The sequence below is a fragment of the Myotis myotis genome, unplaced genomic scaffold (genome assembly GCF_014108235.1).
Source record: "Myotis myotis isolate mMyoMyo1 unplaced genomic scaffold, mMyoMyo1.p scaffold_m19_p_23, whole genome shotgun sequence".
NCBI lineage: Eukaryota > Metazoa > Chordata > Mammalia > Chiroptera > Vespertilionidae > Myotis > Myotis myotis.
The window spans coordinates 6,839,089-6,863,177 of record NW_023416328.1 but is presented as its reverse complement, the minus strand read 5'-3'; the positions used below and the strand labels follow the sequence as shown (position 1 = coordinate 6,863,177).

Below are 24,089 nucleotides of genomic sequence, written 5' to 3'. Positions count from 1 at the left end.
TCTCTCTCATACTGTTGTAGGAGCATAAATTGGGGCAACAGCTTTGGAAAGTAGTCCAACAATGTGTGTTAAACCTGAGTATACATATCCTTATGGCCTAGCATTTCCACTCCTAACCTGAGTATACATATCCTTATGGCCTAGCATTTCCACTCCTAACCTGAGTATACATATACTTATGACCTAGCATTTCCACTCCTAACCTGAGTATACATATCCTTATGGCCTAGCATTTCCACCCCTAGGTACATGCCCTACAGAAACGCATACATATGTCTACCAAAAGACATGTTCAAGAATGTTCATAGACAGCAGCATTGTTTGTTATAGTCCCAAACTCAAAACGCCCCAGTAGGATGGAAAAATAGGTGGTGATATAGTCATGCTGTGAAATACTAAGCACCAAAGAAAAGGAGTCATCTACGGTACATGCACCAGCCTGGATGCACCTCAGTCACAAGTGCTGAGAGCAAGAATCCAGGTGCAAAGGGGATGCATGTGGTATGAATCCGTAAGTTTAAGAACCACAGCGTTAGTGCATGGAGCTAGAAGTAAGGGTTTGATAGTTGGGGAAGGTTGGGTAGTGACCGGGAGGGGTCCAAAGGCAGGGTCTGGGGTCTCTTTTCTCGGTCTGGCTGCTGGTTATAACATAGGTGTGTTCACCTTAACGATGTGTTACTTTGCTATTTGTATGCTGTACCTCAGTAAATGAGTTTGTTAAGCAGCAATAACAACAGTGCCAATGCCAGGCCGGCACCTTCAGAGATCCTGATTTACTTGGTCTGGATGAGGGGAGAGCGTGGCTTAAAAACCCCTCCCAAGAATTCCCATGTAGGGCCAGGATTGACAGCCAGGGCACTGACGGGTCACAGCTGGCCCTTTGGAAAACCATCTGCTTTAATATAACTGTAATCACATCAGGCTATGCTAGGCCATGATTACCTTTACTCAAGTTACTTGGAAGACATAATTCACACAATAAATCAAGGAATCCCAGAGTTAAGTGCCTGAGAAAGCCAGCCAGGTGACTGAGTTGGCAGTGGTCCTGGCTGGTCAGCGATGGCCTGTAGCTCCCGTCGGTAGAGGCACCCTTTGCTTTATTGCGCTTCACAGATACTGTGTTTTAAATATGGGCTCAAATTGTTTTAAATACTGTGAAGGTCAAACAAAACTGATTGGTCGGCCAAGTTCGATTGGCACCAAGTTCTTCTACTGGTTTGTAACGGTGACTTAAAGTTTTATAGTTAGAAGGAAACCTATGGATATAATTGTATAGTCTACTAATTACTTGCCCTTTTCTGCTTCTGCAGGGATGCTGTGACACTTTGATATATATACACACACACAGACGTATATTTATACTGTACCTGAATTCGTTGGAAGTGAGCTATCATATACACTCAAGGTAATTATCATTTACGTTTTATTTTACCTCTACTGTTTTCTTTTAATTGAAATGGTGGAAAATAACAGCTGTAACTCAAAAGTTTATCACGTGGTATTGTTTTTCATATTCTGGGGAGCTGTGGTGTTTGGCAAGTACCATAGTATTCTCTGTGAAATACGGTAGCTCCTAGCTTTTTCTTTAGAAAGGGGAGCTGTTGCATGAAAGACTTCACCAGGCGGTGACAAGCCTCACTCTTAGGTGGCGTTCACCCTCCATGCTCGGGGCTCACCCCTACCTTCCTCCTTCCCACCCCCAAAGCCTGCTGCTCAGTTTGGAAGGAGGGCTGGCCCTGTCCTGTAATTCTCCAGCTTCTAGTCTCTCCCCGTGGGAGAACTTCCAAAATCGCCTTTCCCCAAAAGCATCACAGATGACACTCACACCCGGTCGATGGTGTGCATGGTGGAGAGTGACTCGCAGAGCACCTCACCAGTGTTGATTTGATGACGCAGAATTGAGTCATGGCAAGAGAAGGAGCCTTTTGCCCTCAATGCCTCTATTTGCACGTGGCTCTGTGTCAGTCGGAGCAAGTCACTCGATCCCTCTCTATTTTATTCTTTACTTGTAAATCGAGGGTATTCATAGCTCCTATCTTTGTGAGGATTCAATGAGTTCACGCTCGTGGAAGAAACTGTCAATTGGGATCTATTTTATAGTTGTTACCACTTTAATCATCCATTTTGTATTCTGCGGAAAAGTAGTGTAGTTATTCTCAGTTTTTAGCAGCAAAACTGTGTGTCAGTGCCGCCGGTCATCTGAGTCACACGTCTTCAACTTTCTCCTGCACCAACGGTTCTTGCTTACACGGTCGGCGGGCCTGCCCCATGTCCGCCCTCTTCCAGCCTAACCAATTCCCACTGGGTCAGTAGCGAGCTCAGAGGGGCTCATCACCAAGCCTATACATTCCTGCTCCTTCTTACCCAAAGCTTTGCCAGCGTAGTTCCCCGTCTGCTGTCTGGTCAGGTGAGAGTGAACAGTGAAGAGTAAGGAGGGCCCGGAGCATCGGGAAGCCAGAGTGGAGGAGGGTTCAGCCATGCAGTCAGGCGTCCATGAGGATTTCTGTCTTGGTCATGCTACCAGCCCCTCTCGTGGCTGCACAGCCTGAGCAGACCCCTGGCTCCCAGAATTCCTGGGACTTCTAGGGGTGCAGATCTATTCTGAGGCCCTGTGGACAGGCCCACCCCTCACATTATCAGGGCCCAGGGCCAGAGTACATCCGGAGGCACCTGGCCCTCAGCCTGCCCCTCCTCACAGCCCCCATCCTGTCCTGCTCAGCGAGAACCCAGTGCCCCTCTGTATAGACACCTGTGTAAACGAGGCCGGGTGGGAAGGGTGGGCAGTCCTGGGCAAGGTTAGTGCCCTTGGCACACACAGGTGGTACTCGGTGGTGTCATAATGATGGGTGACAGAGGCTGAGCCGATCCAGAATTGCATGGAACATGTAAATGTGACCCTCTTCCACCACCACGCCCGCAAACACCCACCTCACCGCATGGCGAGGTAGATGCTGCTTAGATTTCGTAAGGTGGGAGGTGAGTAACATCCCCACCTCATACCCCTGCAGGAGGAAATGGACTGAGAACATTGTCATCAGCGGGGAAGAGAAGTGTTCAGGCTCCCCCTCCCCCTGAACAGAGGACTCGCTGAGGCTCAGAGGGGTCTCCTGGCATCTGTTAAGAGAATCACGCGGGTTTAGAGTGGTGTTTCTCTAATGTCTATTTCAGACACTTCTTATACCTGGGATATTTGGAGTTGAAGATCATATGGTCCTTTTGCTCACTTTCTTTCAGCTCATTCCATTCTTTTAGATCAACCTGAAGACATTTCTATTTACATGTCACTCACCTGAGTGACAGAGGAACATGAACCCCCTCACCCAGCACATGGAGCTGGTCCCCTTCCCAGTGGGTATGCCCAGCCCCCTCCCCCCTACTCTCCCCCGCAGGCTCATACATGGTTTGGATTCATTCACACAGTCCAGGCTCGGCATCCATATAATCCGCAGCAGCACTTCTGCCAGCTGCATTTTTTGACAGAAAAAATTTTGAGGAAATATCCAATAAGTCTTGGTATAAAGAAGACGACCGTTCAGAAAGACGACTTAGGCACTTTATAGACCCCAAATCAGCCAATAGAGGAGGACGCGGAAAGCTTGGCCCCTGTGCGCCCCCTCCCCAGGGAGCAGGGAGCTGACAGTGCCAGGTGCCACCTGACCGCGCTGTGTGTGAGCAGTGTTTCCGCAAGTTCCCAGCAGCTCGTCTGCACTGGGAGCAGAAATCAGAGAGACCCAAAGGAGGACCCTATAAATGCATCAGACGGACATGTAAGGACACCCCTTTGGGAAGAATGGATGTGTGAAAGCCTGGAAACCTGGGAAATTTTTTATTTTTATGTGAGTATTCATGCAATAGACTCGAGATTTTTTTCTTGCAAACACTCTTGCACACAAAATATCTCTACATTCGAAGCTATAGATTTCATCATTAATCCAAAAAAAGGTATCTTGAATAAGTGAAACATTTTCTCTGTGTTCCAGACTTTGTAGACACCCTGTATCTCTCTGTCTCTGTATCTCTTTCTGTATCTCTCTCTCCCCATGCTGGTAAAAATCTGGCCTTATACTTTTTTGTTTTTCCCTCTAAGGGGCTCCTTGCATTAGAGAGAGGCGGGACAGGAACGACTAGTTCTCCTCAGTGTTGAGAGTTGTTGGGCCATTTTCTCTAGTAAGGGCTGCCCTGCCGGCGGGGCTCAGTGGCTGAGCGTCAGCCTGTGAACCAGGAGGTCACAGTTCGATTCCTGTTCAAGGGCACATGCCTGGGCTGTGGCCTCGATCCCCAGTGTGGGATGTGCAGGGGACAGCCAATCAGTGATTCTCTCTCATCACTGATGTTTCTCTCTTTTTCTCCCTCTTCCTTCATCTCTGAAATCAATAAAAATATATTTTAAAGAAATAGTAAGGGCTGGTGTCTGTGGACAGAGGAGCAGCTGGCCTGGCTGAGGGAGAGAGCGGCGACAACCGCAGCAGGTGCCATTGCCCTGCCCGTGCTGGCTGTCCTGGCAGAGGGAAGTCTGGCCATTTGTTCAGGCTTTGTTTATGTTTTCAGAGCCAAAGAGGAAAGCCACTGAGAAGGTGGAATGGAGACGGTTTCTCTGCCCTCCTGCGCCACCTCCCTGCCCTGTCCTGTGGGCTCTCAGACCCACTCACCCCACCCTCGCTGAGGATGAGTGGCATGTTTGTCATCTCCCTCTTTTCCAAGGGGCACTTTACTCTGTGGGGGCGGCAGGCGGCACCACAGGAAACCCCGCCTTTACACATTACATCAGCGTGCATTTAAAAACATTCAAATGCGGGGCTTGCTTCATCAGTGCGCCTTAGTAACCCTGAGTCCTCCCCCTCCAGCTGTGAGGGAGATGGATGCTCCAAATTCCTTCCTGAACAAGCTGTGGCCCCACGCCCTCGTGTGGGTCCCACTCCCAAAAAATGACTCCTGTGGAGACGCTGCCCAAGACGGGTTCCGTCGTGGAAGAGATCCTGCTGGCCCCGAGGGGAGCAGGTGGCCCTTGTCCCTCTGAGAAGTGGCCGCCTCACCCACCTGGGGCCTGAGTCACCTCCACACCGCTCAGGGCCCCCCGGTGCCATTGACAGAGGTGCAAACAGTGACCTCCGCTCTGACACGCACAGCTTACTGGGCATTGACTATATGCCGGGCGTTCTACAAAGCGATGTAGACGCATGCCATTGTTTAATCTTGACCAGAACGAAAAATCATTACCCCTATTTAACTGCCAAGATAGTCAACGCTTAGAAGTCACTTCTCCTGTGAGGTCATGTCTCCGGAAATGGGAGAGGATGGGCAATCAGAGTCCCAAACCCTAATTCCTTTTTTTAAAATTTTACAAATATGTTTTTATTTATTTTGAGAGAGAGAGAGTTGGGGAGAAGGAGAGAGGAGAGAGAGAAACATCCATGATGAGAGAGAATCATGGATCGGCTGCCTCCTGCACGCCTCCTTCTGGGGATTAAGCCAGCAACCCGGGCATGTGCCCTGACTGGAAATTGAACCGTGACTTCCTGGTGCATAAATGGACGCTCAGCCCTTGAGCCACCCTGGTTGGGTCTAAACCCTAATTCCTGATAAACCAATAGGCCTTGGGTTCCCACAGGTTCTGTCCTGGGAATTCCACCTCAGGATGTTGTGGGGGGAGGTCTGGGTGTTCCCCTTGGGGGAATCTCATCTTGGGAAGGTCGAAACTAGAGAACATTGTGCAGTAACTCTCCAGGACATGCCCCTGGGTTTGCTGCTGGCACTGTGTGTGCCCATTTGTGTGCCATCACCCAGTTAGCGCTTCCCCAGCAGCAAGCCCTGTGGAGGTTTTGGAGGGAGGCGGCTGTGGAGGGTGGCCCATTGCTCTCTCTCTCGAGGAGTCTTTTGAAACTCATTATTTAACCTCATATTTAAACGAGGCTGACATGGATTCTTTCACATCCCCAGCAAGGTTAGGATGGTCAGATAATATTAGGACGTGACATTGACCCAGCACTCCATTGCATTCAGATATTTTTACGTGCCTACAGCAGCTGTTTGCAGCAGGTTGAATAAGCAACAAGTGGGCAATAACATTCGGAGAGATTGAGTTGCCCAAGACCACTTAGCTATGAAGTTCCCGGGTGGCCTGCACCCCGGGCTTTCTGACTCCAGAGCTGCAGGTCTCTCTCGAGGGTTTCAGCTGTTTGAAAGGCAGCTCGCTACCCGAGGTGCCGTGCGAAGCCCTGAATTGGTGGTGTGTTTTTTCTCATTTTTCATTTTATTCATCAACTATGGGTTTGCCATTTGTATAGCATCTTACGGACCATTTTTACCTGGGACTAAGTGACAGGGAAGCTCCGGCAGCTCCCTTCATCGGTGCGCGGGAGGGCCTCGCAGACAGGAACCATCTCTGAGGCTCAAACGGGAAAACTTGAGTCGGAATTGGGGCCTCGCCTCGGCCCCTCTGTGAGTCACTGGCAAAGAGGTTCGCAACTCCCTTGCTTTTGCATTCATTACTCACTTGTGACTGAGCCTAATAACAGAGTAATTTGTGAAGCAAGATGTGTGAGTCACCAGGCAGGGGAGGAGAGCGTGCATGGGATGACTTGGTGCAGGGGAGCAAACTATTTAATAGCACCTGGAAAGGAAGTGCTGACGTGCTGCTAATTGGGTTAAGATTTCTGTGCATCACAATACCATTGCCTGGTGACCCAGGCATTAGTGTACATTTTAGACTGCTAAAGTTACCTTAAAAACACACAGGTGGGGAAGAGAATTCCAGCTTTGAAAGCAGATTATTCATTCTCAATCCCAGGTCACTTTCTCGTGGATTTCCCCCCAGTGGTCCTGGGCTCCTTTCCTCTGAACCCTGGGAATGGCACTCTCCTCAGATCTGTCTGTGCTTGGCTTTGGTCCATGTTCTGGTCGCAGTCAGACCTGTTTTTCTTCCAGTTCCTCCCCATGTTATCAGCCTGCAGAAACTTCCACAGCCACCTGCCTCCCTCCTGGTCCTCCGCTGGGCCCTGGCAGTCTGTCACTGACTGCCCAGGGCAGAGACAAGCCAGGGTCTCCAAACAGGCAAAGAGGCACCCAGACGAGTTACATTTTGGGGACTCCTGCCTCCCTAAACTGCATTTTCCGCCTTATCTTTATTACCTCCAAGTCTACAGTCACTAAGGAAGCATTTTTTTTATTAAAAAATTTTTTAAAGTGCATATATTTTATTGATTTCAAAGAGGAAGGGAGAGGGAGAGAGCTAGGAACATCAATGATGAGAGAGAATCATCAATCGGCTGCCTCCTGCACGCCCCCTATTGGGGATCCAGCCCACAACCCAGGCATGTGAATCAAACTGTGACCTCCTGGTTCACAGGTCGACCCTCAACCATTGAGTAACGCCGGCTGGGCAGGAAGCATATTTCCTATTTCCTTTGAAACTGCTAGAATCCAAAAGATTCTAGTGTCTGGTTAGCGTCTGTGTGTGTAAAGAGGCTGAATGAGTTTTATGTCGGTAACAGACTTGCCTTACTTCAAATCGGCTATTAGCTTTTGCATAGTAAACGTTTACTTTAAAAAACCAGCCTCTTGAGAAACGTATTTGGGAAGCTGCCTCCAAACCATGGGAGAGGCGGAGGAGGAGAGCCTTGGCCGCGTGGGGTTCCTTCTGCGCGCAGCAGCAAACTGCGTTTCCCAGAGGAAAACTCCACTGGCTCCACATTGTCCTCATTAGGATGGGCCGCTGCAGGGAGGAGCCCAGATGAGGCACACCGTGACACTTTCTCACGGGGCCAAAAGACACACACGGAGAGGACAGCACTAGGGGAGAGCCCTGCCTTAGGAGAACTTGGCCATGTAGATGCCAAGTGCCTGGTTGGCGTGTTAAGGGTTTATTAGTTTTGCTGGGAAAATAGGCCGATGATGTTTGCTAGCGGTGAAGAAGTATCACCCCCGTAGAAAGCGATGGTTGGCCTGGGGGCCTTTTAAGCTGTAGAATCAGTGGGAGCCAAAGGCAGAAGCACAGCCCCCTGGCAGGCAAGTCCTCCTCTAATCTGCAGGCAGACAGCCCTGGGAGGTGCAAGGAGACGGCGCTCCCTTGGAGTTGGAATTTCAGAGGCCTTTCTGACTTGTGCAGAATTACTTTAGCTCTTGGTAATTAGTATTCGAGTAGGCACATCAAGATGGTTGGATTTTTCCATCAGGGCAGTCTTGGTCCAATCAGGGTCGGAGTAACAAAACGCCGGCCAGGAGGAGCTCTGAAGAGCACAGAAATCACAGCTATAGGAAGCTGTAGGGCTGGTGGAGCCCCCAAGGAAGACCCTCCCCCCCCCCTCCCACCCCCACCCTCCAGGCTGGTGTGCAGACCCTGATTCCTGATGCAGAGGGTGCAGAGTCTTCGTTGCTATGGTATCCACAGAACTGGCTGGAAGCCAGCCCTCTGGAACTTGCTGGAGATCTGCCCTCTTGGGTGCTGGGAGAGCAGTTCAGTGGGAGTGTCAGCTGCCACAAAACTCCTGAGGGAGGTGCCAGTGGCAGCTGCTGGCTGCTGCGGGTGGGGGGAGCCCTCACTGGGAGCCCTCCAGGGCCAGAAGCACCTTTCTTTCTTCCGCAGTGCCTCTCTACCACCCTCTGCTGGCAAAGAGAAATAGGTAAAGGGACCAGGCCCATTTCACAGAGCAGGCAAAAAGGGTGAATGGCCCCTATCCTCCACGGGTGCTCCAGACTGGTCCCCCTGGCTCACTCTGAGCAGCTGTCTCTCTCATTTATAGGTTTTGGTGTGTGTGTGTGTGTGTGTTCCATGTATGTGTGTGTGTGTTCCATGTATGTGTGTTCCATGTATGTGTGTGTTCCATGTATATGTGTGTGTTCCATGTATGTGTGTGTGTTCCATGTATGTGTGTGTTCCATGTATGTGTGTGTGTGTTCCGTGTGTGTGTGTGTGTGTGTGCGCGCGCACGCGCGTGTGTTTATTTCAGAGAAGGGAGAAAGGGAGAGAGGGGGAGGAAAGGGAAGAGAGGGAGAAACATCAATGATGAGAATCATTGATGAGCTGCTGTTGCACGCCCCACATTGGGGATGGAGCCCATAGCCCAGGCATGTGCCCTGACCGGGAATCAAACCGTGACCTCCTGGTTCATAGGTTGACCCTCAACCACTGAGCCATGCCAGTCGGGCAGAAGTTTATTTCTCTTGCATGTAACAGTCCAGGTATCGCCCCCCTTTCCAGCTGTCAGGAAAGAAGACAGACAGATACCAGGACAGGCAGCTTGGTCTTTAGGGAGATTACCCGAATCAATTCCTTGCTTGTGTCGCTGACCCAAACCCCACATGGCCACATGTGGCCACAAGGCAGGTTGGGAAATGTTGACTCACGTGACAGGGCAGCCATGAGCCTGGTAAAACTTGGGGGTGAGGGCCTGTGACTAAAAGGCAGAATGAATGGATACTGAGGACATCCTGATACCCCTCGGTGACATCTCTGAGGTGACACCATGCTTTTGTTGCAAATACTCTGAGTTTTTCTGTTGTTTTTTTTTTTTTGTCTCTGAGTCTGTTCTGAATTTCTTCAAGGCTTATATTGATAAAATTGGAAAATTTAATATGAGCGAATTACTTAAAGCTATTTTGATCTTGCTGTAGGTTAATCACTTCTCTACACAAAGTACAGTTGTGTTTGCTTTTCCACTGCCGATTTTGCACATTTCCAGGCTTTTATGCACTAACTGAATCATAACTAATGTGCTCCCGAGGTGAGTTGCTCTGGCGCTTGCATTGGCTCATCCATGTGAAGTGGCCGATTTGAGATGCTCTGAGCAGTAGGATTACACTTGGCTCTGTCCTTGCACCGTGGACAGAAAGCAAGTAGGGCCTCCTGCTTTCCTTCGTGTTTTATCTTAAAGGCATAACCAGTATTTTTGGCCAAGTTCATAGAGTTAGTTTCAAAGAAAACACAAACAGACTCAATGTAGATAAGCATGTTTACCTGACCCCTGGTCCAAGTTTCAAAAATCGTTTGGCAAGTGAAAAAATGAAGTTATTTGTAGATAATTAAATTAGATAACATTTTTGGCCATAACATCTCTTCTTGATTTTTCAGCCCCAGTAAGTTTCCCATCCATTCATTCAGCAAATCCTTAGTTAGTGTCTACTGTGTGCAAGCTTTGGGCATGCAGTAGTGGGCAGACCGGGCAAAGTCCCCACTCTTCTGGGGCTGACTTTTCTCTCTCTCTCTCTCTCTCTCTCTCTCTCTCTCGCTCTTTTTAAAAAATTTTCAGAGTGGGAGGACGAGGGAGAAAGAGATAGAAACAGAAATGATGAGAGAGCATCATTGATTGGTCACCTCCTGCGCGCCCCACACTGGGGATCAAACCTGCAACCAGGGCATTTGTCCCAAGTTGGGAATCAAACCATGACCTCCTAGTTCATAGGTCGATGCTTAACCACTGAGCCACACCGGCCAGGCTTGACTTCTCTTTACCGAAGACCCTGGCCTCCCTGTAGTCTGGCCACCCGACCTCCAAAGCTCTCACTTCCTCTCCCGCCCTCCAACCATGTCATCCTCAGGTATTGTGAACATGGGTTCTAGAATGTCTCTTCCCTTCATACACCTTTACTTCTATTTGACTTGTCTATTTAACTTCTCATTTCTCCTCACTGTCCTCTGTCTGAGTGACGTTTTCTGTTCTGTAGAGACATTTTCTTGTCACTCCACCCAAGAGAGATGTTCTGTAAGGTTCGTTATCTTCTGAGCTGATGGATTTGCAGCTGGCGTTATGTGGTAATCACCAGAAATGCCGGAAGCCCCAGCCCAACTAGAATCTCCTACCTCAGCAAGAGTTCAAGTGCTGTATTTTTATTTTATCTTTTTATTGATTTCAGAGAGAAAGGGAGAGACAGAGAGAGATAGAAACATCAGTGATCAGAGAGAATCATGGATCAGCTGCCTCCTGCATGTCCCCTACTGGGGATGGAGCCCACAACCCGGGCATGTGCCCTGACCAGGAATCAAACAGTGACCTCCTGGTTCCTAGGTCAACACTCAACCAGTGAGCCAAATTGGCCGGGCAAGTGCTGTATTTTTAGTACTTCACAAAAATGTTGCTTCAGACAGTGATCAACTTGCGGCCCAGATGGGTTTTTTTCTTCATTCCCAAGGTCAGATTTAATGGTGTTCATCCGAGAAAGTGGCTCAGCAGGCTTCCCTCCCCCTGTTTGGTTCTGTATCCATGAGGTCAGAAACTAATGACTCAGAAGAACCTACATGAGTTAGAGTGTCTTCCTGCAGACGACTGGCAGCTGGCGTTGAAAATAGGGTTTAGACATTTCACAATAATAGCAGGTGGGAAAACACAGCTGGGCCGTGATGCCACGTCTGTCACTGACACTTCCCTAAATAGAGAGAAATCAATGCAAGCATTTTTCTTGTCAATATTTTAAAAATAGCTTTAAATTTTTTATATTGATAAAAAGTACAAGTGATGGGAAAAGGGAAGTTTGAGTAACTGATGAAAAAAAGAAGTGAATAAATCTCTGCTTCCAAGAGAATACCAAGCAGAGAGACTGAGGAGCTGTTAACTGAGTTGACAATTTTTCAGGTGCCAGAAAGGCCTAGAGTTCAGCCAAAGAAATGAAGATGAGAGATGGGCTGCAAGTTGCATGTGGGAGTCAAACTGTCCAGAAAGTGACTGAGTCACAGGAAACCGCCCCCCCCCCGCCCCCCCTCCAGCGACAGATTCATTGTTGCAAAGGCTCAGATTTTTTTAAAGAGCAGTAATGTGTGGGTTTTTGGAAAAATATATGTTTTTATATATTTTTAGAGAGAGAGGAAAGGAGAGTGATAGAAACATCAATACTCAGAGAGAATCATGGATCGGCTGCCTCCTGCACGCCCCCTTCTGGGGATGAGCCCTGAGCAGGAATTGAACCTGTGACCTCCTGATTCATGGGTCGACGGTCAACCACTGGGCCACGCCGGCTGGGCCATGGATTTTTTTAATGCAGGTATCTCTCTATTTCAGTCCTTTCTAATTCTTTCTCCATCTGGATATTGTTGAAGTATTGCAATACTTAGACAGTTAACATAGCAGGAAGGTATCATTCCGCTCACCGTGTCAGTCATGGGTTTTGCACCCGACCCAGCATCTTTCTGAGGCTGTATCATGGAGGCCGCAGCCTCTTTTACACTGAACGACAAGAACAAAACGCCTTCAGTTAGCAGTAACTATGAGGGCCACTGTCAGATTTGAAATTTAGAGCCGGGTCAGGAATGGGGGAGGAAGAGAAGAAAAGGGACAAATGGGTACCCTGTGTCAGCAAGATGAGATCAGAGGCTAAACAGGGAGAAATGACAGATGCTGCAGGCTGCCAGCCCCTCCTCAGTTATCCCAGGGCGTTCCTGCTTCTCCAGTATCCTGTAGGAGAAAATCCTAGTCCAGGCACTTCTGCTAAATGTAAGGTTCAGGCAGCTGAACTGAGCTGTCAGTTTCAATCAAGAAGGTTGGGAAACACTAGGTGGCTCAGTGGTTGAGCATTGATCTCTGAACCAGGAGGTCATGGTTCAATTCCCGGTCCCAGGCACATGCTCAATCCCCAGTGTGGGGCGTGCAGGAGGCAGCGGATCAGTGATTCTCTCTCATCATTGATGTTGCTCTCTCTCCCTCTCCCTTCCTCTCAGAAATCAATAAAAAAAAGATACATATTAAAAAAAGGTGGGGAAACGAACACTAGGTGTGTCAGCCAGTGCTCTTGGTCGTAGGCAACCGTGTCCACCTCTTACCATCAAAACAACGGACTTGATTGGCAGTGACTCACAGCGTGGAAGGAGGGTGGTGGGCCAGACGTGGATGACTAGAAACAAGGAGATCAGGAAGGCCAGCAGGCGGAGAGACAGCTGTACTTTTTAGTAGCTGCTGCCGCTGGACAGCGCTGTTGGCCCCAGACTCAAGAGTCCTGAGAACAGCATCCAACTGGCCAAGCCGAGGCATCCCAGGCCGGCCGCCAGCAGATGGGGAACGGTCCACCCTGGCTTGGACAGTGGGAAAGATCATCTCCCTGCTACTGTGAGGGCCGGGTGCTGGCTTCCCCCACATGGCACTTCCGGTGTGCGGGGGCCAGAAAGGTGACTCGAGCGGATGCCAGAGGCAGCGGCAGGGGCCTGTGGCCGTGCGACAGGAGAGGTTTTCATTTTGATGAAGTCCAACTTACCTGTTTTATATTTGTCGTTTTGCTTTTGGTGTCCTACACAAGAAGGCTTTGCCTAACCCAGGGATGGGGAACGTTCGGCCCACGGGTCAGATAAGGCCCGAGAAGTTATTTGGTTTGGCCCTGCCAAGGCAACTGCAGGAGGGACTCAAAATTAAATAAATCTAGGAGCTGTTTTCCTAGCAACATAAATTTATAGTAGTGAATTATATTAAGCAAATGATGTTAGAAATATCCAAATGGCCCTTGGCAGAGAAAAGGTTCCCTACCCCTGGCCTAACCCAGGGTCACTGAGATCTCCTTTAGAATCTTCTACTAGTTCTATAACTTTAGTCCTCATGTTCAGGGCTGGGGTTCATTTTGCATTGGTTTTTAACTCTTTTGAAGCAGCAACCATGGATGTTCAGTGGCAGCTCGTGAAGAAAAAGTGAATAATGAAGATTTCCTTATTTTCTCAATTTGAACGGCATTAGGGGCCCACCCTCAACTTCTGAATTCTTTCCGTGTCTATTTCCCTTTCAATGTGTTTGGCTATTGGGTATTGAAGTTACTATGGCTCTCAACACATCCTGATTCATTGCTCACATGTGGTGCGCAGGGCATTATTCAGAGCAGCGACTCCTACATAATCACCGTAAGCTATTCATTTAACTCTTTAATCAGAACGATAAAGTTTAGCTATTCATTTATTCACTGAATTATCGATGTTGTAGTGAATATAAATGAACAAGTATTTATATTTGATTGGACAAATTCACCTGTCCTGCCTGGAATCATATTTTAGGAGTGAGCAAACTTTTATATAGCAATTATTATAACAGCATAAAAAAAAAAAAAAACCTTTCCCAGCTGGTGTGTCTCAGTGATTGAGTGTCAAGCTATGAACCAGGAGATCATGGTTTGATTCCCAGTCAGGACACATCCCTGGGTGGCAGGCTTGATCCCCAGTAGGGGGCGTGCAGGAGGCAGCCGATCCATGATTCTCTCTCATCATTGATGTTTCTCTCTCTCTCCCTCTCCCTTCCTCTCTGAGATCAAGAAAAATATACTTAAAGAAATACTTGTTGGCATGGACTAATTGGAACGAATTATAATATGAAGTAAAATGTGCTTGTTCTGTATCTGCTGGAGAAGTTCTTAGGACGCTAGTGAAGATTTACTCATATTTGGAGCTTTCGTGGTGTTGACCTTTGGCATGTTAAAGTTGTAGAGGTTATTTTTCATACCATAGAATCATGCAAGAGGAAGGTGCCTGCCCATAAGAGTAACATGTTGTACAGAAAGTATGAACAGTGCTGTGTTAAACTTCAGTTTGCCCACCACGGCCAAAATGGTTCTGACGGTATAGGCAGAGCAGTTCTTGTTGACTGCAATGAAGAGGTGTGCAACCCATCGCGCAATAATATTCTGTTGTTACCTTCTCCCCCACCCCACCCCATCCCAGAACTGTGTGGTTTAGGCATTTTGAGCCCAGGTTCTCATTGTTATCTCAGCTTTATTTGTCTTGCAGATCTAATGTGTTCTTTTCCTGTCTCTGTAGAATGTTTCAGACATTTAAAGACTGGTTTTGGTTGGAAAGATTCTGGCTCCCTCCAGCAATAAAGTGGTCAGACCTCGAAGATCACGATGGACTCGTCTTTGTAAAACCCTCTCATCTGTACATGACCATCCCATATGCCTTCGGCTTGCTGATTATCCGGCATTTCTTTGAAAAGTAAGTATTGCTTGTGTGTCTTTCCTTCCCATGCCCCTGCCTGGTCCCAGCTGTAGAAGAAGAGAGTCCTGGTAAGATCCTTGAAGAATCTGCTGTTCGGAGGTGCAGATCCTGGGAGGCCGTGCACGAAATCAGTGCACACCACCTGTTATCTAGGAGCCGAACAAGTAAAATGAGAAACAGGTGCTTTAGTTGCACAGCGAGACAGTGGAGGCCGAGAGGTTAAGTATCACAGAGCTTATCAGTGCCAGTGGCAGCGTGGGAACTCGGCTCACGTTCCCTGCAGGTCTGTGACAAAGGACACGCACCCCAGAAAGGCAGTGCTAGAGAGCTGTGTTGAGAGGGTGCATTATCATTTCCAAATGCCTACAGAATAGCAAATATGGCTCCTTAAAGAGCAAACTTCATCTTGCCTTATTGCAGCGTTTATTTTAAAGGTTTATTGAAAGCTTTAATAGCTGGCCTTCCTTCCAGGGTATAAGGAAATCAAAGAAAAAAGTAGAAATTTGCTTTGTCAGGAAAAGCAAACTTCTTTTCTTTCTCTTAATTTAAATAGATATTACTTCCAGCCTTCTTATTAAAACTGCACTAGTGTCATGATAACAGGAGATAAATGTCCATTTGTAATCTCTGTAGCTGTCTCTGTTTCAAAAACCTGTTATTAGCACATTATTTTTTTGGAGCAAAAAGAATATTTGAATGTCAAGAGTTGGAAAAACTTAAGACGAAATCTGATGAAGATCATGTTGTCCAAGACTAACCGTAATGCAGATCATATGTGCATAACCATTTGCAGGGTGCTTATCTCGAGCGTTAGTTTGACCAGCTCTGTTTCAGGGACCGCCCCAAAGGTTTCCGTACAAACAGCAACTTCCCGTGGGCCCACTATGTGCTTGCTGTTGGGAGGCACCACGAAACCCCAGCTGAGAACAGCTGAAAAGGTGCCTCCTTTTTGACAGTGGATCCTGCTTTTTCCTAGATGTTTGGATTTCCCAGGAATGCACACATAAATAAAGTAGGGTTTCGCCCCTACCTACCACATCAGCCAATGACTCCTCCCTGGTCTGAAGCCTCACTTGCCTGGTGCTCTCCGCATCTGGCACCCAGGTCCTCTGCCTATTTGCATTGCAGATTTCCTACCTTTTTGGGTGGACAGCTCCATTTTTTATGTTTTGATCGGGACAGAGAACTAGAAAATTCTTTCGGTTGCCAATGCAGCGCAGCTGTGGGGGACCAACTTGTTCGTCTTGGTCTTGGCCTCGCCAACAACAATTAGGAAGGAATCCAATCCTCTGTTAATTCCCAGGACCATTTTTCTTGCCTCTCAAGGGACCGAGTCAAGTCAGCATCACCTTTATAACTTTAACTCCCAGGAACTCACCCGGAGCTCCTTCTGTTCTGTGACGCTGCAGAGCACTGAGTGTTCTACTCGTCTCATCGCTCTTCAAGCACTGGCAGTAAGGAAAGGTTAACATGGGAGAGAAAGCATATTTAAAAGCATATATATATCTCGATTTCAGAGAGAAAGGGAAAGGAGAGAGATAGAAACATCAATGAGAATCTTTGATCAGCTGCCTCCCGCACATCCCCTACTGGAGATCAAGCCCATGACCTCCTGGTTCATAGGTCGCTGTTCAACCACTGAGCCACGCCAGCTGGATGAAAGCATGCTTTTAAAAAAATATATATTTTATTGATTTTTCACAGAGAGGAAGGGAGAGGGATAGAGAGTTAGAAACATCGATGAGAGAGAAACATTGATCAGCTGCCTCCTGCACACTGCCTACTGGGGATGTGCCCGCAACCAAGGTACATGCCCTTGGCTGGAATCGAACCTGGGACCCTTCAGTCCACAGGTCAACGCTCTATCTACTGAGCCAAACCGGTTAGGGCCAAAAGCATGCTTTTTGAAAAATAAGTTATATTTTTTCCCAGGGCTTCTATATCGTTTGTATTAGATTAAACCACTTATATCATAAATAAAATATTACTGACACCTTGAATTTGAATAGAAACTTATAGTTTAAGAGGTACATAAAATCACTAATGGTATCATCTCAGTGGAGAAAATGAGAGGTACGTGACCCGGCCAAGGTGAAACAGGAAGTATGGAAGGAGGAGATTGGGCCTTGAACCCTCTTGTTATAACATGAGGTTTAGGGTTGTTGGTTTTTTATTTTCCCCATAACTTCTTGGACTTGCACAAGGAACTACCCCTGATGGTCAAAAAGAGTAAATTATTATCTCTTAAGAATACAGAAGACATAGCCTCAAGGGATGATCGCAAATGTGAAATTTTCTGTACTCTCTTAAAAATTCATGTAGCCCTAGCTGGTATGGGTCAGTGGTTAGATTGTCGGCTGGCAAACTGAAAGGTCCAGGTTCAGTTCTGGTCAAGGGCACATACTTTGGTTGTAGGCTGGATCCCAAGCCCTGGTCAGGGCCTGTGCAGGAGGCAACCAATCGATGTGTCTCTCTCACATTGATGTTTCTCTCTCTCTCTGTCTCTCCCCCTCCCTTTCACTCTCTCTAAAAAGCAATGGGACAATATCCTCAGGTGAGGATTAACAACAAAAAGAAATTCATGTAAATTGGACACTGCGTTTCAGCATATCCTGTGTTTACCGTGAGTAGGCTTCCTTCTGTTGTCCTAGGAATTGTGACCAGGACTGGTGGTTTGGCTGCTCATTTTTACCCGGTAGTACCAGCCAGGAGCCACTGAACACCAGGAAGTGGCGCCCCTCCCTTTTCTGGCTGTAGAGAGCCAAGTGGAGACAGAGCTGGTAAAGGACAAACAAGTCGATCATGTGAAAGTGACGGACATTTGCCTTGTATTTTAGGATTTCCTTTCCTTACAAATGTTAGCTTGTGGCTTATGGTTGATTTTGTGTGTGTGTGTGTGTGTGTGTGTGTGTGTGTCTGTGTATGTGTGTGTGTCTGGAATTGCAGTTTCTAACTAGTGTATCCAGACTCTCTGCATTTATGTGTCTCAAGTGTGATGTAAAGGGATCTGAGCTACTCAAATTTAAACACTTGTGGAATAAACATATTATCTCAGAGTAAATTATGTTCCCAGAATAGTCCAAGGCAGGGGTGGAGCTGGGAAAACCAGAGGTCATCGCTTTCCTTTCACTTAGTTGTGCAGTGAATGGATTCCCCACCTTGATCACGTCTACTCGGCAGCACAGGGCACCGTGGGACAGCAACCCCATCATTCCTTAAGGAAGGGTGGGTGCAGCAGTCTACAGGAGTTCAGGAAGGATTGCTAGCCCGGCCGGTGTGGCTCAGTGGTTGAGCATCTACCTAGGAACCAGGAGGTCAGGGTTGGATTCCTGTCAGGGCACATGCCCGGGTTGCAGGCTTGACCCCAAGTAGGGGGCGTGCAGGAGGCAGCCAATCCATGATTCTCTCTCATCATTGATGTTTCTCTCTCTTTCCCTCTCCCTTCCTCTCTGAAATCAATAAAAAAAAATATATTGTTTTAAAAAAAGATTACTACTGTTCTCATTGCAGCGGTCTCTAAATTGGCACCTTAGACTTCAGTGTTATGAAGTTGCCTTGGTCCCGGTATTCTGTTTTCTCAGATGAAACCCCCTGACCAAACTCTGGCCAGAGAGCCTTCAGATCCTCAGGAGCCGGGAGGCGATCCCATGCCCGTGGGCTATTGCTCCTGTTTAGGGGAAGCATTTAAGCCTCATCTGCTTACTATCTGCCTAGGCCTGCCTGCCTTTTGTTCAATAAAATAGTATTGAAAAGAGGGGGGACCTCTGGGATTGCAAGGCTTTTGGCTCACAGGTAACCCAGGCCGTGCCAGGTAAAGAGGGGGCCGTTGGGGTGTCTGCATGGGGCCGTCTGAAGGCTGGGTTCTGTAATAATAGCAAACCTAAGAGACCCTCTCCTGGCAGCTAACCTCGCTCTGAACCATTTACATGGGAGCAGAAGTCCACGATGTTTTTTTTTTTCCTCTTGGACTTTTTTCTACTCCATATCAATAAAGTGCAAGTTCAGGCAAGCCTGGACATGTTAAAAAAAACAAGGCCGTATTTCTCTTGTTTAAATTAATATAGATATGTTTCTCATATCACCAAGTATGCTATGGATGTGTGTTTATCCACTGTGTATACTTATCCACATACTTACTCTCACATGACCCTTCGGAGGGAATGTTACACTCATCTGGCTTTGAGATTGGCTGTATTCCCTCACCACATAAGTCTTCTTGGCTCAATTCTGCTTTGCTTTTTCATTTTTTTCTGATTTCCTCATTTCTAACATTCGAGGAGATAGCACTGAGTGATTCTGATGGAGAACACTACCGTATTAAACCGTTTTGTATCTGTGTTATTCTAGTAAAAACAATGAGTTTCTTCTCCAGTAACAATTCTCCACTTGTAGGTTGGATAAATGAACCAATTCCACTGTTTATCCAAAACCCTGTCAGATATATTTTTTGAGACTTTGTTAGTTTTAAGAACACATTAGTTTTTGTTTTATCTGGACCTTTTGTGCAAAGGGGGAGATAATTAATCATATTTCCCTAATCATGGCATGCTGTCTTTTGTCTGTGTCAAGTAAGACCTCTTTTGGTTGATTGATTGGAATTAACTTTTTCACTAATTACCGTTTATCCTCAGCTCCCAGTCCCATTCCCCTCCCTGCTGGGTTTTCACGTTTGTCGATGGCTTTTCGTTTGTATGACCCCATGAAACACGTGCGTGAACATAAACTGTCCGCATTGCTGGCTGACACGCGGCACGGCGATGAGCCCTTCCTCTGCTGCTCCGTTTTCTGAGGATGGCGCCGTGCTTTGTGACGTGGCCACACCGCTCTGTGTGCATCTGGCGCATCATTCGTTCGTGTTCCTCTGTCTCTGACACGTATGGGCCCTTTCCAGGAGCGCTTAGTCCATCTGGAAGTTGGACTGGTTTGTACATTTTATCAGATTATCCTAGGAGATTTTTATTCAACTCCTATGGTTGTAAAAAAAATGAATTGAAGGGCTAAGTGATCATTCATAACCAGAACTTCCAGCATTTCATCAAACACAGAAACTCCGCAGTAAGTATAAGCATAGATGGACCTGGCAGAAGATGGAGCCTTTGTTAGAACTGAAGGAAGAATTGGGATCTATTATTATTTGTAAAAAATTAGTTTTATTGAGATATGATTTATATAACAAAAGTTCATCCAAAATTTGATGCATTTTGACAAATGTATACAGTCATGTAACCATCACCACAGTTATGACTTCGGAGATTTTTATCAGCCCCAAAACTTCCCAGTACCCCGTTTAGTTAGCCTCTTCCCTAAATACTAGCTCCTGGCAATCACTGACATGCTTCTGTCCATATAATTTTGCCTTTCCTGGATTTCCTATAAATGGAATCCTATGGATTATAATCTTTTGTGTCTGACTTGTTTTTACTTAGCACAGTGGTTTGAGATGTTTGCTGACGTTATTATATGTACGTACAGTGATTCCTTGTCATTGCTGAGCAGTCTCAGTGTATGGCTACACCACAGTTAATCTGTCCTCTAGCTAGTTGATGGAAATGTGGCCATTTCCACTTTTTGGCTGTTACAGATAAAGCTGCTGTGAACATGTGAGTACGAGGATTTGTGTGGGTATATGCTTTTTTCCTTTTGGTAAATAGCTAAAGTATCTGCTCTTCAGAAGACGTTATTAATGTTTGTATTTCTGTATAATAGATTATTAGAGAACAAGAAAAAGGAATGAACTCTGAACACATCCAAAAACTGGATGGACCTGAAAACCACTAGGCCAGGTGAAGGAAGCCAGACATGAGCAACCACATGTTGTATGAGTACATTGTATTTAGTATCCAGAAAAGTCAAACTCTAAAGACAAATCAGTGATTGAAAGACAGGGTAGTGGTGAGAGAAAACAGGGATTAACAGTAAACATGCATGAGGAGTCATATCGGGGTGAAGAAAATATTCTAAAGCTGACTCATGGTGACGAGTGCACAACTTGGTAAATTTTCTTTAAAAAAAAAAAACAAAATCACTGAATAGTAGCCCAGCCAGCGTGGCTCAGTGATTGAGCGTCAATCCATGAACCAGAAGGTGACGGTTTGATTCTTGATCAGGGCACATGCCCGGGTTGCAGGCTCCATTCCCAGTAGGGGGCGTGCAGGAGGCAGCTGATCGATGATTCTCTGTGATTATTGATATTTCTATCTCTCTCCCTCTCCCTTCTTCTCTGAAATCAATAAAAATATATTAAAAAAAAACAAAAAGAAAAAAAAAGACTGGCAATACCAGCTGTTGGCAGGAATAGGGAGTAACTGGAATTCTGGCACGTTATTGGATGGGATGCAAAAATGGTACAACCACTTCAGCAAACAGTGTGCCAGTTTCTCATAAAGTTAAATAACATACTTGGTGCACCACCCAGCAACCGCATTCTTAGACCTTTACCCAAGAGTATGACATTTTCTCAAGTTAGAACTTTAAAAAGGAACATAGTAATTTCTGTAAGATAATATCACCAAATAAAACTTTTAATCTCAAAATATTTATTTTAATCTCTGGGAATCTTAAGAAAGCTCTAAGTGGATGGCTTATCCGAATTCCTGGCTCTTTTGTATGAATATATCTGAATTTACATAAAATGGACTTTAGGGAACTGTGCCGGTATTTTATTTTTCAAGATACTGCTTGCATAAAAGGTTTCCAAATTTGTTCTCCTTGAACTTAAGGCAGATAGCTGTCGGCCGTGGGTAATCCATTGACAACACGAACCAGTGACTGAGCTTTCATTTGGAATCCAAAGTCGCCACCTGAGTTCTCTGGTGTCATTGTGCCTTCATTATCAGAGTTTGAACTGTCTTTCATTTGTTTGTAGATTTGTCGCCACACCTCTCGCAAAGACTTTCGGTATTAAAGAGGAAGTTCGGAAGGTTATACCGAACGCGGTCTTAGAGACTTTTTACAAACGCTCTACGAGCAAACCATCTGAAGTAAGTTCACATTCTTTTTGGGGGATTTTAACACCTTCTTTCATAATGTTTCTGTCATCTGGAGCTTCCCTCGTCTGTGCAAGAAATTGGTTCCAGTTAACTGGCGAATGGTTTGGTCCATTTGAATTTTTTCTCTATTGATAGGTTTTATAGCATTCCAAGCATAGTATAAAATGGCAAATAAATATCTATATATATAAAAGGCTAATATGCTAAGTGTCCATCCATCCGGTACTATGATGCGCACTGAATACCAGGGGCAGACACTCAATGCAGTAGCTATCATGACGTGCACTGGCCATTTACAGAGAAACGGCACCGCAGACCTGGAGCCCACAAAGCAACACTTGGCTTCCCCCAAGTGGGACAGAGGCCCCGCCATGACCCCAGAGCGACACCCCACCAAATCGCAGCCGACGCTGCTGAGACGCCATGGCGCAACATGCGGTCCACAGCCCAGCCCAGCCCAGAAACAGTTGCTGTGGGCGCTGGGCAATGACGTCACATAGCAACGCCCAGTCTTCTCTCTCTAGCGACAATTAGCATCCTTGCAGTTTCTTCAGCCCAGGAACACGACTTGCTTCATAGCCAGGTGCAAAAATTTCACACTTTAACCAAATGTCTGTGAAGCATTTTCCCGTGCCTCATCTCATTTGATCCTCGCAGAAGTCTTGGAGTAGGTAGATAGGAGACTCAGTGGAATCCTATTTTCATTTCATTAGCTGGAAAACTCAGATTTAGAAAGCTTAGAAACTTGACCCGACTGAAAAGTAAGAAATGGTGGACCTTGAAAATGACTTCAGTTTTGTCACTGTGCAGAATATAGTCAGACACTGCTGCAGTTAAATATTTTACCCTTTGTTCTCCCTGCGTGATCTACAATAATAACCTGCTTCGTGTTGATATTTACTGCTGTGTTGCTGACAATTACCTGAAAGAGAAGTTGGGGTGCTTCAGTGGGCTTGGAAAAAGTTTAGCTAAATCAGAAAGCAGGTCTAATTAAGCAAATTTTTCTATGTATATAAAGCTCTCACTGGCGCTAATCACATGCATGTGTTTTGATCTGTCATTGTTGATTGTGAATTTAGTTGACACTTCCGTTATAGAGAAAGGGCAAATAGTGATATTAAACTATTCTAATTAATTTCCTTTCAATGTGCATGAATTCATGCACTGGGCCACTAGTTATAAAATAACAAATGTGAATAGCTGGACTATTGTGTACAACTCTTATGTTGAACACTTATAATTAATGCCATAACTTGAGTATAAAGATCAAAATTTCATTTTTAATGGTAGGATATAGACAATATTTACTGCTTAAAAAAAGATCACTATGAAGATAAAGGAGCCCGTAGCTGACAATTTTGATGATTGTGGCACCATCAATATTCATTCTTTATGAACCTGTCCATTGTGGTGGCTTTTGTGTGAAGGACACTTTATTTTATCCAAGGCCTCAACACACACAGAAATCTGTTGTGCCCCTGCCTGCTCCCTAGAGGTAGAATTTTTAAGAGTCAAAATTCTTTACACGATGCAGGATGTCCTCGAAATGTAGTGTACTACATGTTTATGTACCAGAGAAGAAGTTTTTAATCTGATAGTTTAAAAACGATAGTGTCCCGGCAGGTCTAGATTCTTATATATATGGAAACAGCATCGATGAGAGAAATTCATTGATCGGCTGCCTCCTGCACGCCCCCTGATTGTTTTAGGGATTAGGTCGTCCTTTTCTTCATGACCCAGGTGAGGAAGCTAAGGCCTCATAGGAAGAAATGGGATGTCCAAGGTCGTGTAGCTGAGTGACCTTGGCTGAATCTGGAGCGGGAACCTGGCCCCTGCCCCCCCCCCTCCCCCGTCCAGCACTGTTCCCGTGATGCCCACGTGTCTTCTTTCCCTGTGAATAGAATATTGAAAGTGTGTTTCAGAGGCTGGGACACCTGGAGTACTTGTTGTAACTCAGGTCACACACAGTGTGGACATTTGCATCACCCTCAAACCAAGAAGAAAAATGAAGGAAAATAATTAAGATTTCTAACTTCTATTGCTTGTGGATTACAAGATCGAGGCAATATTTGCAAAGCAGATCAAGATAACAAGTTGTCCAAAAAGTGCCCATACATTAAAAGCACTGGAACGTGGGAAGACAGGAAATCATAGGGGAAGGCGAGGTACATGACTTCCTAGTGATCTCAGATGTGGAAACAAAATAATCTCGT

The 24,089-nt window shown here is 46.2% G+C and overlaps 1 protein-coding gene across 4 annotated transcripts in view; it reads left to right on the top strand.

The window, feature by feature from the left end:
* Positions 1–24,089, top strand: part of CERS3 (ceramide synthase 3) — a 59,240-nt gene that overhangs the window by 5,989 nt on the left and 29,162 nt on the right. For all 4 annotated transcript variants that reach the window (XM_036355665.1, XM_036355664.1, XM_036355663.1 and 1 more), the window contains 3 exons: positions 1,311–1,405; positions 14,711–14,884; positions 21,753–21,867. In XM_036355665.1, coding sequence (XP_036211558.1) covers positions 14,712–14,884; positions 21,753–21,867 — 288 coding nt within the window. In that variant the 5' untranslated portion in view covers positions 1,311–1,405; position 14,711. The remainder of the gene's footprint in view (positions 1–1,310; positions 1,406–14,710; positions 14,885–21,752; positions 21,868–24,089) is intronic.